This window comes from Oncorhynchus gorbuscha, linkage group LG16 (genome assembly GCF_021184085.1).
Source record: "Oncorhynchus gorbuscha isolate QuinsamMale2020 ecotype Even-year linkage group LG16, OgorEven_v1.0, whole genome shotgun sequence".
NCBI classification, from domain to species: domain Eukaryota; kingdom Metazoa; phylum Chordata; class Actinopteri; order Salmoniformes; family Salmonidae; genus Oncorhynchus; species Oncorhynchus gorbuscha.
Genome location: NC_060188.1, coordinates 42,456,313 through 42,473,336, shown reverse-complemented (window position 1 = coordinate 42,473,336; position 17,024 = coordinate 42,456,313). Strand labels below are relative to the sequence as shown.

Sequence of the window (17,024 nt, the reverse complement as noted above, 5' to 3'; positions counted from 1 at the left end):
AAAATAGAGAAAATCAGAACGGGGGCAAATACTTTTTCACTGCACTTTATATGAAGTATTTATCGTATAGTGCAGCACTAGAAGTCAACTACTTTTCTCCTTCCCCCCTTCTGACATCCAGGTGGCGACACGCATCTCTGCATACCAGGCAGGTATATCAGCCCAGCTTGGATGAGCAGCAAGAGGAACTGCCCCTCCCTAACTTCAGGCTATGCTTAAAGCATGGTTGACTTTTTGCTGACTTTGCTGAAAGGTACCTTGTTGAGGAAAAATGTACTTACCTATGACTTAGGCATGTTTTTGTTGTCCCACCTAGCTATCTTAAGATACACATTACTGAATAACACTGAATAATATACATCATTCTATATGGTTGGTTTGTAGACGGAAATGCTGAATTTGTGTTTCTTCCCTAATGGTATGAGTCACACAGAACCACAAGCCCACAGCCAATCACTATCACTTCCTCCTCGTTCTTGCTTCACTATGCAGCAGAGAGAGACATCAGAAATGACGGTTACAGCAGCCACCATGTGAATCAACCATCTACCAGAACAGAACAGGCCGCACTTCCTCTTCTGTCACTACAAAACTGACACATTCACACGCGTAGACTCTATATATCCTGTGAGTGTGTTTAACTACATCCCTATGGTTCACTACCATCTCTATTGAAAGGCTACAGCAAGGTTACAATGATGAGTCATGTGCAACAGTATGGTAATACTATTATTGCTCATAGTGGGTATGTGGTACATGGTGCTTTTTACGGCAATTTATTTGACAGACATTGCAATTCTATACCATCCTGACCTTCCTTGTTTCAGTTGCTGTGTTAGTATTAGGCTGGAACTCTGTCGCTGTCCGATATCTATCTCTGGTGGGGGGTTTTCAGCCTTGATGAGGGTGAATTATACTGGCAGGCAGTTGTGGAAAAAGTACCCAATTGTCATACTTGAGTAAAATTCTAAAAGTATTTGGTTCTAAATGTACTGAAGTATCAAAAGTAAATGTAATTGCTCAAATATACTTAAGAATCAAAAGTATAAATCATTTAAAATTCCTTATGGTAAGCAAAGCAGACAACACCATTTTCTTGTTTTTTTAAATTATTTACAGCTCGACAGGGCCACGCACCAACTCTCAGACATAATTTACAAACGATGCATTTTTGTTTCGTGAGTCCGTCAGATCAGAGGCAGTAGGGATGACCACATGTTCTCGTGACGAGTGGACCATTTTCCTGTCCTGCTAAGCATTCAAAATGTATCGAGTACTTTTGGGTGTCAAGGAAAATGTAGGGAGTCAAAAGTTGTTTATTTTCTTTAGGAATGTAGTGGAGTAAAAGTAAAAGTTGTCAAAAATATAAATAGTAAAGTAAAATACAGATACTCCCCAAAATATTTATGCAGTACTTTAAAATATTTCAACTTAACCCCAAATATTTCAACTTAACCCTTTATGCCACTGCTGCCAGGTAGATCTAAGAGCAGAGGTACACCTGCCATTATACACACATACTAAGCATGAAAACCCACAGACGAACAGGAAAGGCCAGAATAAATCACAAGGATATGGATTGCCTACGATGTAAAGTGTTTACAAAAACCTGAGAGAGACTTTATAGGCCTAGTAGTGTAATGAGAGAAACATTCTGATCTAACCCTTATCTGAACCTTTCCAATGAAACACATTGTAGGCTATGTTGAGGTAGCATGGTTGTGATGTGTCCCAGTCTGTTCGGCACCAGAGTTGAGGCCTGATGAGCACTAAGCGGTAACAGAACATAACCTGCTGTATGTTCGGCTACCTGTCCTATGGTGACCAGACGATGCTCGGGTATCTGAGGAAGGCTAAATGCTGTCCAGGTGGAATACAGAAGTCAAATACCCAATCAATCTTCGAGAAAGTCATGACACCAGTTGGAGAGTAAGAACACTTGGTTGTAAACCAGGGGGATAACAGTTTTAGACCCTTCCATTGTTGATGGCAGCCCATCACCAGATTGCACCTGTCTCATTGTTAGAGGTTTAGCCTATCCTCTCATCCAAGAGGGAGTGTCCCTTCTCTGCACTCTTTGTCCTATAGTGACCTGCCCCTATGCTAGGCTAGCAGAGGATCACTCACACACAGCTCAGAGCCAGCTATCTTTAGCCTGGGAAGAGTACTACTGGGCAGAGGACAGTGGAAGAGCTGCTCAGGCAACCCACCACATCGTCATCATCAACAATAATTACCTTGATCAGATGGACCAATCACATAAGTCGTCTAACACAGCCTAATTTGGGTCATTAGGGACACAGTGAGCTCATGATATTTCTGGTTGGAGGGGTACACAGACAGAAAGATATACACTGAGTATACCAATATATAATAATATAATATAATAATAATAATAATAATACCAAACATTAGGAACACCAGTGGTGTAGAGTACTTAAGCCAAAATACTTTAAAGTACTACTTAAGTAGTTTTTTGAGGGGTATATGTACTTTACTTAATAATTTATACTTTTGACAACATTTACTTTTACCACTACATTCCTAAAGAAAATAATGTACTTTTTACTCCATACGTTTTCCCTGAAACCCAAAAGCACTTGTTACATTTAGAATCCTTAGCAGGACAGGAACATGGTCAAATTCATGCACATATCAAGATAACACCTGGTCATCACTAAACACAAATGCATCATTTGTAAAAGATGTCTGAGTGTGTGCCCCTGGCTACACGTACATTTTCTAAACAAGAAAATGGTGCCATCTGCTTTGCCTAACAAGGAATTTGAAATGATGTATACTTTTACTTTTGATACTGAAGTATATTTTTGAAATTACATTTACTTTTAATTCTTAAGCATATTTAGAACCAAAAACTTTCAGACTTTTACTCAAGTAGCATTTTACTGGGTGACTCACTTTTACTTGAGTCATTTTCTATTAAGGTATCTACTGTATACTTTTACTCAAGTATGACAACTGGGAACTTTTTCCAGCGCTGATTTTCCAAGATGTACTGTTTCTTTCCATATGTAGGCCTACTGTGTCTGTTCTGAATCCTTGGATACTGTACATGTAACCTACCGGTAGCGTAAGGGTTGGGAACGGAAGCTATTGGCTGACCACACTAACCTCAGAGGCCTGAGTCCCGCCCCCTCTCCCCATCTGCAGAGCGTCACCAGCAATTAGGCTATTCTGCCATGAGATTATGGCCTATTAGTACAGAGACGGATGCACAGAAGTAACCCCCAACCCCACCCCCCTACCCCCCGGCTCTGACGTTTCTATTTAAAGTCACCTCGCTCTCTCTTCTCTGTCTGTCTGTCTGTCTGTCTGTCTGTCTGTCTGTCTGTCTGTCTGTCTGTCTGTCTGTCTGTCTGTCTGTCTGTCTGTCTGTCTGTCTGTCTGTCTGTCTGTCTGTCTGTCTGTCTGTCTGTCTGTCTGTCTGTCTGTCTGTCTCTCTCTCTCTCTCTCTCTCTCTCTCTCTCTCTCTCTCTCTCTCTCTCTCTCTCTCTCTCTCTCTCTCTCTCTCTCTCTCTCTAGCTGTGCGACCATCCAGCCATTTTATCTCAACCGTGTCACCTCCGCAATCCCACAGTCACATTAAGCCCATGTTCTATGCGTGCTGCGCACATCCACGCACTCCGTGTGAGTGCAATGACAGAGTTCTAGGCTAACGACACATGGATAATCTCGTTGATTAAGACAAAGGCAAGTGTGGAGGGTGCTTTAAAAGGGGTTAGGGTTCAACATCAATGCTCAGGAAAGCAGCTGCATTAATAAGGAAGCAAGGCACACTAAACTCTGGTAGTGAAGACTTGCAAGGCAGTGCAGTAACCCGTCAGTCTGTCTGTCTGGGCACCCGGGCAGATCTTACTTTGCCCTCTGCAAACCTTTGATTACCTCCCACCTCTGGGAGATTATGCTCAGCAAGGGAAGCGAGGGGGGAAAAGGAGAAGCGCATTTGGCCTAGTTTGTGCCTGGCTGGCCACCGTATCACACCACCTTCAGCAGACGTTCCAGCTATTCTATCTCGCTCCCCCTCCCCTCCCTTTCTCTCTCCTCCGCCCTCCCTAAAGCCAGCAAATGATAAATATTGTATGTACCATACACACACACATGGAGACCTCAGCACAAAAACAACCACACACATGCAAGTTTAAAAGCTAACATTTGAATTTTTTTTTCAATTGAACTTTTATTTAACTAAGCAGTCAGTTAAGAACAAATTCTTACTTACAATGACAGCCTACCCCGGCTAAACCCTCCACTAACCCGGATGACGCCGGGTCAATTGTGCGCCGCGCTATGGGACTCATGGCCGGTTGTGATACAGCCCAGGATCGAACTCGGGTCTGTAGTGACGCCTCTAGCACTGCGATGCAGTGCCTTAGACCGCTGTACCACTCAGGATACCAAAACAGACACGTACGTACAGTGCAGACTCAATTAAACACATTAATATACAAACATACAGGATTGAGTCATACAGTGAGCAGATCAATGAGTCATTTTAAAAGAGATGGGGGATGTCAGGCAATGGGGTTTTAGTTAATGGTCCAATGCAGTAGTTTTTATCTAAAGATCAAATTGTTTCTTGGTAACAATTAACTACCTTTACTCTAATTTTCTTTTTCAATTAAAATGGTCAAAAAGAAACAACAATAGCTTCTTAGCAAAGAGTCATTTCTCAAGCAAGAATTTAGCTATGACTGTCTTTGAGTGGTCGGAGCGGGGGAAAACTAGCTGTTATTGGCAGAGAGGTTTGGAACTCTCTTTCTTATTGGTCTGTTAACTAATTGACCGCCTAGTGATGTCACCCAGGCAGGCTAAAACTCCATCCCACCAAAACAGGATGAAAATTCAGGCCGTCTTTTCAAACAGCTCTTCACCATTTTCACAATTTCATGGTATTACTCCAACTTCATAGTGTTGAAATATATATAATACACAAGAAAATCACGTTTTTTGAGTGCCTTTAAGACTGATCTAAAGATACCTAGTAAAACATGCGTGGCATCAGGAGAGGACGTAACCCTTGTTCAGCACTTTCCATTTTGCCACATTAAAAGCAATGGGAATGCTTGGGATGCTGGAAGATCCACACCATCCACCCTTACTCTTCATAACACTCACAACTGTCTAAGTGAGGCAACATCCATTAATACGATTAATGCGATGGATCATATGAGATTCCAGCATGTAAATATCATAGAATTTCCTCTCTTTAAACTTGGAATGCACTTACATACTGTAAACATGAACCTGTAAATGAACACCTCACATATGTACAGTAGCATAGCCTACTGTACAGGGGCCAAAATCTAGCTGATAGGGTAATGGTCAAAGGTTTTATGCTTGATATTATCCACACTCTTCTCATGCAATGTTTCTAAATGACAGGGACAACACTAAACTACCACTGGTATAGTATAACTTTCACTAAATAGGCTATAGCCTAGCTAGGTTCCATGACGACGTTAAAAAGTCATTCAATTGTAGGCTGATTTACAAATGTAGTCTACAATGTTCAGAAAAATACTGCATTTTTTGGCCAAACTTTTCAACTGAGAAGCACTCATATATACTTTCTCAGTCTGTAACTCTGTCATGGGTGGAGCATGTGGGTCATCCTCTGAATTATTAAGAGGGGGAAAATGATAGGTTTACCTGTTAGTCCATGAGCCAGGGGGGGGGGTTGGTCAATCTCACTAGGGGTGACGATGTCTCATCTCTCATTCATCCCTCCATCCCATTCATTTCTCCCATAGGAATTTGACCCAAATCACGAAACATTTCAGTATACAACAAGTTATTGCTCACTTATACCCTTTAATAATATATATTTTGGAAAGATAGCTATCCATCAGACACATTTCTCTTAATGTTCAGGTCAACAGAACTTTGACCATCGGCCTCTTAGGGTACATATCAGAATGACCTGTATAAATTGCTTTAAAAAGGAAACCTGTAAATATTTGACACGTGGTTCTGAAAGGTCATGAAATGACCTTTCAAATGATGTATAACATAACCAACGTTGGAAGCATCAGCTGCTAGAAGGTCGCCATCAACATTAGACATCAACATCAACATTATTGTGCCATCAACATTAGAATGTTGGAAACTTAGACTTAATGTAATGGGGCAGCTATGTTTTTGGATTCTAACTTTGGTGATAGAGGCACCAAATTACACACACACACACACACACACACACACACACACACACACACACACACACACACACACACACACACACACACACACACACACACACACACACACACACACACACACACACACACACACACACACACACACACACACACACACACACACACACACACACACACAGCTAGAACAGGGTTTTAAAAATCTCACAGAATTCAACCCCACAGAAGCATTTTTTGTTTGTTTGTTAATAGACCAATAAGAAAGAGTGTTCCAAACCTCTCTGCCAATAACAGCTGGTTTTCAGTTTCCCCTCTCCACTCAGACCACTCCCAGACAGTCATAGCAAAGTTTCTGCTTGAGAAATTGCCCTTTGCTAAGAAGCAAAATATTTTCTTTTTGACCGTTTTAATCTAAAACAATCACATTAAGGTACTTAAATGTCACCAAGAAATGATTCGATATGGTGATTAAAAGGGCTACATTTGACCTTTAAAGTGTTCATAGTGATGTAGAATACACACCCAAATGAGCCATGTGTGTCAGATCTATAATGAAGTGAAACTATTCACAGAATTGCGTTACGAATGTGCCCAAAAGCTGTCCCAATCGCTCATTTCTGAAGGTGTTATGATCAAGAATTGCAATATTTCATCTTCGAGCATGTGAAATGGATATATACGTGTGAATAGTCATGGAAGTCAGCGGATTAAAATGATATAAATGTTATTGTATTAACTGTTTTCATAAAACATTACAATTAAATAATCTACAGGAACGCCAATGAGTTTTCGCTTGACGATGAAAACAGCAAACCATTCCACAGTGTTAATCTAAATGAAGATCTGTTACTAGAATACTAAAAGTAATATAATTGGCCTGAAAAGGCCCAAAATGTGATTTTACGACAATATAATGGAATGTCAGGGGCAGGTTTATAGTCTTCATAATGAAAACCACTACAAGGATAACATTGTATATCGTTTTTATCAGTCACATCAATGACTATATGTAGATATCCATTTTACATGTTTGAAAGTGACATATTGCAATTACTGATCATAACATTTTCCAAAATCAGCGATTTGGACAGCTTGTGTTAACACAATTATATCTGGCACACCTGGCTCATTTGGATGTGTATTTTACATTACTATGAACATTTGAAGATATTTTGGGGCTACAATAAAATACTACAATTATATTTCATTCAGGTATGGTCATGCAAAATTGTCCAATAAGATCCCATTGAGTTGTTTGGTGGCCATATTGGAAAAAAAGTTTGTGTAGGGTTAGTGTGTGTGTGTGTGTGTGTGTGTGTGTGTGTGTGTGTGTGTGTGTGTGTGTGTGTGTGTGTGTGTGTGTGTGTGTGTGTGTGTGTGTGTGTGTGTGTGTGTGTGTGTGTGTGTGTGTGTGTGTGTGTGTGTGTGTGTGTGTGTGTGTGTGTGTGTGTGCAATTTGGTGCCTCTATCACCCAATTACATGGAATTCTATGGCCAAGCTTCCAACATTCTCATTTCAATGGCACAATATGGGCTGTTTAAACAACAGTTGTATCTGGTGCTTTTTATAATTTGAAAGGTAATTTCAAGATCTTTCAGAACCACTTGCCAAACAAAGTTTCAAATGTGTCAGGGTTTCCTTTGTAAAGCAATTTGTACAGGTCATTCTGAAATGTACCCTAGAGGTCAAAGGTCAGAGTTCTGTTGACCTGAACATTAAGAGAAATGTGTCTGATGGATAGCTATCTTTCCAAATATATATGATTAAAGGGTATAACTGAGCAATAACTTGTTGTATATTGACCTTGTTTGTCAAAGGGTAAAATCCCTATGGGGAAAAATAATAGGATGGAGGGATGAAAGAAAGAGTGATAACACGGAGAAAGCTGCTATTGCACATTTTCCAACTCTAGGGACATAGACCTTCAAAAAAGTTACTATGAGACATCGTCGCCCTAAGTGAGCACAATAGACCAAATCCGGGGGGTTTGGCTCATGGAGTATGTTTAGTAGCCTACCTCAGATGTTAAAACAATGCATTACGCATGACGATGACTTTTGACAGCGCACAATGGCGGTAAAGCAAATTTTGACAACACAACAGTTTAACGGGCCCTAGGCTATTGTATCTTTTGCAGTCGAGGTTACTATAGATCAAACATGCTGATATGTGGAATATGTGCCTAATGTTGATTAATATAAAACGTTTTTTACATTTTCCCATTTTCCCCCACACCCCTGACTGGCGGAATAAAATAGTGTTCTACAGAGCCTTACCCAAGAAACTGCTAATGCGCTCGAGCTGGCTGCAGTGATTCAGGACCCCTCACCCCTGGACAGCTCCTACCAATCAGACATGCCCTCTTCAGCGGGTGAAATCGCACGTAATATAATAATAATAATATATGCCATTTAGCAGACGCTTTTATCCAAAGCGACTTACAGTCATGTGTGCATACATTCTACGTATGGGTGGTCCCGGGGATCGAACCCACTACACTGGCGTTACAAGCGCCATGCTCTACCAACTGAGCTACAGAAGGACCACGTCACACTACCCACTATGGCGTGGGTAGATTCTGAAGACATCCATCGGCAACCACTATGCCACGTTGCTATATAGGCAATTGTTTAGCTAAATGTATATTTTTGTTGATCTAGCTAGCTACGTGTTATCCGGCTGTCTGAGAATAGCCTACATTTACGCCAATGCATGTTAGCAGCTGTCACTGAGCCATTGGCAAGCGATATACAGTTGCTAAATGGTTGAGAGATTAGCTTTTTCATTTACGTGTTTCCGGTTTAGGCATATACCCAACAGTATCTTGCACGACCTTAATAACCTGCAGAGAAGAATTTCTCACACTGTGGAATAATTTAGCATACAAATACCGGAAATGTAAATAACTCGCTGAAACACAAAATATATATATGTTCAGAAAAAAACTGTATCGACCCAGTGGTCCTATACACATTGGTTATTGCATTATGTTGCGCTATGCGCTTTCCGAAGCTATGCCATATGCCTGTAATTACAAGGCCCGTTTAGAATAAAATCGCTATTCCGTGAAAATGTCTCAACAACTGGTTATTATTATAATTTACATCAAATAGGTTATGCTATAATTGTGCACTAACTGTCAGGCCGTCAGATACACACATACAGATAACCTTTCCCAGCTCATTCCGTGTAGGCCGGACGCGAATAAATGTATCCTGAAAATGTATCATCCAGGCCGCTCTATAGGCTATTCTAAATATGGAAGCGGCACCTGTAAAAAAAAAACTCATCCTATTCTATATGAATTCTAAATCAATAACATGTCTCACAATTTCAGAGAGGCTGCGCCCATACAATACATGGCACTTGCTATTCTATGGTAAGCACAACAAATGAAAATATATGAAACTCACCTAATATTATCCAGACAGACCCAGAGACCAGAACGAAGGAAAGCATGTCTTTCTCATTGAGTTTACGGTCGCAGCACACAGCCCGGTGCAAGAGCCTAAAACTGCAGCATCGACTGCAGTAACTCGCCGACAATCTGGGAGATTATAACATTCACGGAGTAATAGCCTACTAGTCTATTTACTGCTAGCCAGTCAATTCAGATTGAAACGTCCAACCCGTTACAACCTAGGCTATACCTATTTGCATTGGAGTACATACATAGCTATAGGTGCGCACGAGATAGAAAAAAATGCATCCTCAAATATGTACGAATATAGCCTACCATCCCCCCTGCACAATGTATTTTATTTCACCTCTAGGTAGACTATAGGCTTCCTTGCGCTTCCCTGCGCAGCGGCGTACCGACTGAAATGAAAGCGTTTCACCGACGTCGCAAGTGAGATGCGCTGAGAGCAAGGTTACGCAGAGATAACTGTACTGGGTGACGTGCACTATTAGGATACAGCGATATTATACTGTCTCGATTTATTTTTCTTTTGTTTTTGATTCTATACAGACAAATACATTTCAATTACCAACATGCATGACAGCATAGATGCTAGGTATAAATTAGTTAACAGATCAAACGTATGTTGGATAATGGTACAGGATTAGGTTAGATTTGTGGATTCGTACACGCATTTAAATAACGTTGATAATGCATGATGTTTGATCATAGTTCTATGTAGTCTCTGCCCTGTCATATAATAGCTCTATATACCGGCATTTTATTATCAGGGAATGCACAGTTGAAGTCGGAAGTTTACATACACCTTAGCCAAATACATTTAAACTCAGTTTTTCCACAATTCCCGACATTCAATCATCCAAGTAAAAATTCCCTTTCAGTTAGGATCACCACTTTATTTTAAGAATGTGAAATGTCAGAATAGTAGTAGAGAGAATGATTTATTTCAGCTTTTATTTCATTCATCACATTCCCAGTGGGCCAGAAGTTTACATACACTCAATTAGTATTTGGTAGCATTGCCTTTAAATTGTCTAACTTAGGTCAAAAGTTTTGGGTAGCCTTCCACAAGCTTCCCACAATAAGTTGGGTGAATTTTGGCCCAATCCTCCTGAAAGAGCTGGTTTAACTGAGTCAGGTTTGTTGGCCTCATTGCTCGCACACACTTTTTCAGTTCTGTCCACAAATTTTCTATGGAATTGAGGTCAGGGCTTTGTGATGGCCACTCCAATACCTTGACTTTGTTGTCCTTAAGCCATTTTGCCACAACTTTGGAAGTATGCTTGTGGTCATTGTCCATTTGGAAGACCCATTAGCGACCAAGCTTTAACTTCCTGACTAATGTCTTGAGATGTTGCTTCAATATATCCAGATAATTTTCCTACCTCATGATGCCATCTGTTTTGTGAAGTGCACCAGTCCCTCCTGCAGCAAAGCACCCCCACAACATGATGCTGCCACCCCGATGCTTCATGGTTGGGATGGTGTTCTTCGGCTTGCAAGCATCCCCCTTTTTCCTCCAAACATAACGATGGTCATTATGGCCAAACAGTTCTATTTTTGTTTCACCAGACCAGAGGACTTTTCTCCAAAAAGTACAATCTTTGTACCCATGTGTATTTGCAAACCATAGTCTGGCTTTTTTATGACGGTTTTGGAGCAGTGGCTTCTTCCTTGCTGAGTGGCCTTTCAGGTTATGTCAATATAGGACTCATTTTACTGTGGATATAGATACTTTTGTACCTGTTTCCTCCAGCATCTTCACAAGGTCCTTTGCTGTTGTTCTGGGATTGATTTGCACTTTCACACCAAAGTATGTTCATCTCTAGGAGACAGAATGCGTCTCATTCCTGAGCAGTATGACGGCTGCATGGTCCCATGGTGTTTATACTTGCATACTATTGTTTGTACAGATGAATGTGGTACCTTCAGGCGTTTGGAAATTGCTCACAAGGATGAACCAGACTTGTGTCTACAATTTTTTCTGAGGTTTTGGCTGATTTCTTTTGATTTTTCCATGATGTCAAGCAAAGAGGCACTGAGTTTGTAGGTAGGCATTGAAATACATCCACAGGTACACCTCCAATTGACTCAAATATTGTCAATTAGCCTATCAGAAACTTCTAAAGCCTTTTCTGGAATTTTCCAAGCTGTTTAAAGGCACACAGTCAATTTACTGTACGTAAACTTCTGACCCACTGGACTTGTGATACAGTGAATTATAAGTGAAATAATCTGTCTGTAAACAACTGTTGGAAAAATGACTTGTGTCATTCATAAAGTAGATGTCCTAACCGACTTGCCAAAACTATAGTTTGTTAACAAGAAATGTGTGGAGTGGTTGAAAAATGAGTTTTAATGACTCCAACCTAAGTGTATGGAAACTTCCAACTTCAACTGTATATCGTAAACCTACAGTATATAGGCTATGCGAATTACAGTGGATTCTAGAGTTGGGTTTAGTACATTTCAGTGGATCTCAATGGGGAATGTTTGTGTTCTGCTGATTCAAATTTTCCCAAGAGGGAGATGGGTTGGAGATACACTCCTCAAGTGACATGACACATCACCTTGAAAATGGCTCCCTCCTAAGCAAGCATTCCTGCTGCTGCAACCATAATATTGGCATGATCATTTAAAAGGACATACAGAGATCATTTTATATTTCTGGTTTGTCATACATACAGTATATCATATTGCACCTTAAATGTCAAGCCTACTGTAGCATATTTTATGCAACTGTTAATCTGGAGTCTGGACACATCTTGATTAGCACTAGCCTACATATGTCCCCTTTGTATTTTTTTCTGAAACATTTTGAGCAGCCTAAAACACTTCCTGGAGGCAGTCTCCCGAGGGAGCCAGGGAGGGGAGGAGTGCATGACAAATTAGGCCTAATTGTGTTATTGTGATGCCTGCATCACGTGACTGACCTTATCAAGTGGGTCATTGTCAGGACCTCCCATCTGTCACTTCCTGTCCTGCCACCAGTCACATCTTCCTCCTCCTGCTGCAGAAAAGACAAACATGGCCACATTAAACATGTTAAACAGAGGCAGGCAGTCAGGGGCGTATTCATTACGTCGATTATGTTGCGAAGCGTTTCTTAAAGTGAAGCAAACGTAACTAAACGGGGAGGGATCTACCTGAATTTGTCCAATAAAAACTCTTGTTTTGCAACTGTTTGGCTAATGATTACACCCCAGATCACACAGGTGGATACTGCTTGCATCCCAAATGGCACCCTATTCCCTTTATAGTGCACTACTCTCCATATGGCTGGTATACAGTAATGCACTCTATAGGGAATTTGGAATGCACCCACAGACTGAGGAGAGAATTCAGGGAGGACATGCAAGAGTTGCAAGAGACAAAAACCTACTGATGGACAATAGGGATTTCATTGCATGATTGCAATGCCCCTTGCATAGATGTTAGGGTACACAACACACACATGGAATTAAGTGATAATAGAGTGAAAGGGATATTTCCTTCAAAAGATGACATGTGTCTTGTACTACAAAGACAGCATGCCCCCCCCCCCCCGAAGCTTGTTCTGTCCTTGTGATTTCAAAGCTCCACACATAAAACATCTTCCCATACACTATTCCTCTTCCTCCTCCCCTATCTCCCATGTCCATAAAGAATGTCAGGTTATCTATTGCATCTTCAGGCCTGCCTATCTCACCGCTCAACATGTATGTGGAGAGGGATGTGGCCATGGTGGAAGGGGGGAGAGTTGAGGGGGAGAGAGAGGAAAAGGAGGAAGTGGAGAACTGTTGCAGAGCAGCTGTTAAAGGGGGGCAGGGCCGCCATCATGAATTATCAGCAGTGGCTTTGATTTGATCCAAAGTCACAGAGCTGTCAAAGCAGATTTGTATTTATTTAACCTTTATTTTTATCAGGGAGTCATACTGAGACCAAGGTCTCTTTTACAGATGAGCCCTGAATGACAGAAATGACAGAAAATACACACATCAAAATATAAAAACAAAATGCAAGTAGAAAGAACAACCTGGTCATTAAAAAAAACACAGCCTTCTGAGAGGCACTAACATATCAAATGTTGTTCCACAAATAAGATGCAAGACTTACCTTACTTCGTGGAGACCAAAAACATTTCCAGAGTTAACCACCCTTGAGACCGGGTGTGGTCTAAAGTTTAGTAAAGATGTTAGGTACAGTGGGACTTTGTGTAAAAGGACTTAATAAATGAAAACATTAGCACTGTATCAACCTATGTGACATCAGAGAGGGACAACCCACTTTCTGACAGAGAATGCAGTGACGATACAAGAATGGTCTCCTGCAATAAAGCGCAGTGCGCAGTGATAAACTACATCTAACAGCTTTAATGAAGTGGCAGCTGCATTCATATTGATGATGTCGCCACAGTCTAGGACCAATAGGAATGTCAACTGAATAATCTGTCCTTAAGATGTTCTTGTCTATTAATGTTCTGTATTATGTCATGTTCCATGTTCTGTGTGGACCCCAGCAAGAGTAGCTGCTGCCTGGGGATCCTAATAAAATACCAAATCTGCTTTCTACTATTTATCGAGAGGCAGGACCTACTTCTATAGAAGAAGCACATTTTTATTCTCACCTTTATTAACTCATCAATATGCTTTTTTTTAAATACAGCTTTTCATCTATCCAGATACCCAGATATTTGTAAGCAGGGACATGATCAATATGGACACCAGCCAAAGTACATACGTTTAAATCATCCGAGTTATTTTTATGCACTCTCGTGAACAGCATATACTTAGTTGTACCTGCATTCAATACTAATTTCAGGCCAATACAGTGTTTCTGTTATGCTATGAAAGCAGACTGTGGTTCAGATAGAGCCTGGTCAACCGGCGGGATAATTGTCAGGCTTGCTCCCGCTTCCCCTCTCTCGTGCTCGAGGACGCCAGGCTGTTCATCATTACACACACCTGTCACCATCATTACGCGCATAAGCACTCATTGGACTCACCTGGACTTCTTCACTTTGTTTGACCTTCCCCTATATATCTGTCTGTTCTTCAGGTGGTTCCCCGTGTCAGCATTATTGTTATCATATCATTTTGTTCCCCCCGTCTAGACGCTGTTCTTGTTTTGTGTGATGTCCGTTCTCCATTAAATGTTCACTCCCTGTACTTGCTTCTCGTCTCCAGCGCCAGTCCTTACCGTAATAGAATACACAACAGTACCATCAGCATACAAGTGCAGGTTACAGTTTTTTTACAGACAAGTCGATATTGTTGATGTAAACAGTAAAAAGTACAGGACCCAGAATCGACCTCTGCGGGACACCTTTCATAATATCCAGGAAACCTGATTTAACACCATCAGCAGATACACATCGAGTTATATCTGTCAAGTAATTTTTAAATCAGTTACAGCCCGGTCTAAGCCAATTGAGGAAAGCCTCTGAATTAGAGGTGCGTGATCAACAGTATTGAAAGTCAAGGACAGGATAATGAAAGGGTATGCCTTTTATCTATACAGTTAATCACATCATGTATAACTAGGGATGCAGCAGACATAGTGCCTGGTCTAAAATCTGACTGATGTACATTTAGAATACATTTCAAAGATAAGAAAGATCTTAGCTGAGAATTGATTAAGGATTATAAAATTTTAGCCAGATGAGAAAGTTTAGAAATAGGATTGTAATTATTTAGGTCAGAAGAGTCACCACCTTTGTGAAGGGAGAGTACATGGGCAGATTTCCAAACCTTAGGGATAGTACCAGATATAATCGTCAGGTTAAAAATATGGGTTAATGATTCAGCAATCAGAGGGGCAGAGAGCTGCAGCAAAAATGGATCAATGGATTTTTTTTACATCAATCTTAAGCAAGGCATCTTGTACAATACAGACGTTAATTATTGAAATTAAATGTAAATAGAAGTTGACGTTGAGTCAGCTCGAGGCTGGCAGAGGAAATATCAGTTGAATGACTGACCAGGGTCAATTAAACCACAGTTTCTCTCAAATAAAAAGCCTCCCGGGATAAAATGATGAATAAAATGATCACTTATTGCATTATTTTAAGTTATGATGCCAGAGTCAGACAGAACTTGCTTAGGCAGAGAAGAAGAGGAATTTGCACACTTCATTGCATTTTCTGTTTTTTTCCAAATTTAGAAGGATCACCAGCAGAGTCAGAGATATACAGTGGGGAGAACAAGTATTTGATACACTGCTGATTTTGCAGGTTTTTCCTACTTACAAAGCATGTAGAGGTCTGTCATTTTTATCATAGGTACACTTCAACTGTGAGAGACGGAATCTAAAGCAAAAATCCAGAAAATCACATTGTATGATTTTTAAGTAATTCATTTGCATTTAATTGCATGACATAAGTATTTGATCACCTACCAACCAGTAAGAATTCCGGCTCTCACAGACCTGTTAGTTTTAAGGTAAGCAAACCCTCGGGCCCAGATCTTCGTCCGCCGCTGTCGTCATACCTGGAATAGAGCCCGGTTGGCTCTTCTCAAGACCACCTCCAGGTATTGACGACAGGCGGACCGCCACCGGACCCCGGCTCCCCGTTGTCACCTGTCCACTCGGCATCTGCCCCTCCGGGTAGAGTCCCGCAAACTGTCCCCCTGTTTTATCGTCCCTTTCCCATCTCAAAGATCCTTAGGGCTAAGGATCTTATGCTGTTTGTCTTCTGTTGCCCCGTACCCTCCGTATACATCCCACTTTTCATGTGTCTAAGATTAAACCGATGTCTCACAGCCCTTTGTCTCCTGTTTCCTGACCCCAAGCCTGCCTGCCGTCCTGTACCTGCTTGATTCTGACCCGATCACGAACCTCTGTCTGCCCTCGACTTTCACTTTCACAAAACATCATCTGTGAACGTTACTCTATGCCTCCCGTGTCTGCATCTGGCTCATATCCTGAGTTGTGATATAATTAAATCAATGAATGAGGAGTTACCAGGGTTTTTCATATTTAGCTATGTGGGTTTTGAGATCAGTTGAGTTAGTTTAAAATCAATGCATATACTCTTAAATTGATTTGAGGCCAATGATAGCCAATCCAGATTCAAATCCCCTAAAATGACCAACTCCGAGGACAGAAAAGGTGTTAAACACTTGGAAATAGCACCAATAACATCCATCATGGCAGCAGGGGGTAGGTAAATCTCAGCAATAAATACATGTATATTCTGGTTTATGGACACATTTACAACCAAGAGCTAACATTGTAGAATAATAGTGAAGACATCAAAACTATGAAATAACACATAAGGAATCATGCAGTAACCAAACAAGTGTTAAACAAACCGATATATACTTGAGATTCTTCAAAGTAGCCACTCTTTGGCTTGATGACAGATTTGCACACTCATGGCATTCTCTCAACCAGCTTCATGAGGTAGTCACTTTCGAATGCATTTCAATTAACAGCTGTGACTTGT

At 40.9% G+C, this 17,024-nt stretch overlaps 1 protein-coding gene across 5 annotated transcripts in view; it reads right to left on the bottom strand.

Annotated features, from left to right (window-relative positions):
• LOC123999083 (long-chain-fatty-acid--CoA ligase 6-like) overlaps positions 1 to 14,690 on the bottom strand; it is a 48,744-nt gene extending 34,054 nt beyond the window's left edge. The window contains exons 1-2 of one of the 5 annotated variants that reach the window (XM_046304463.1): positions 14,583 to 14,690; positions 12,532 to 12,608 (exon numbers count right to left, since the gene is read on the bottom strand). Coding sequence is in view for 1 of the 5 variants with exons in the window: in XM_046304461.1 (XP_046160417.1) it covers positions 9,591 to 9,636 (46 nt within the window). In the remaining 4 variants the exon portion in view is untranslated. Of the gene's footprint in view, positions 1 to 281; positions 842 to 3,132; positions 3,235 to 8,453; positions 8,474 to 9,590; positions 9,999 to 12,531; positions 12,609 to 14,582 lie in introns of those variants that run through there. The other 4 variants (XM_046304461.1, XM_046304465.1, XM_046304464.1 and 1 more) reach the window with 4 other exon arrangements.
• Between the last annotated feature and the right edge of the window lie 2,334 nt (positions 14,691 to 17,024).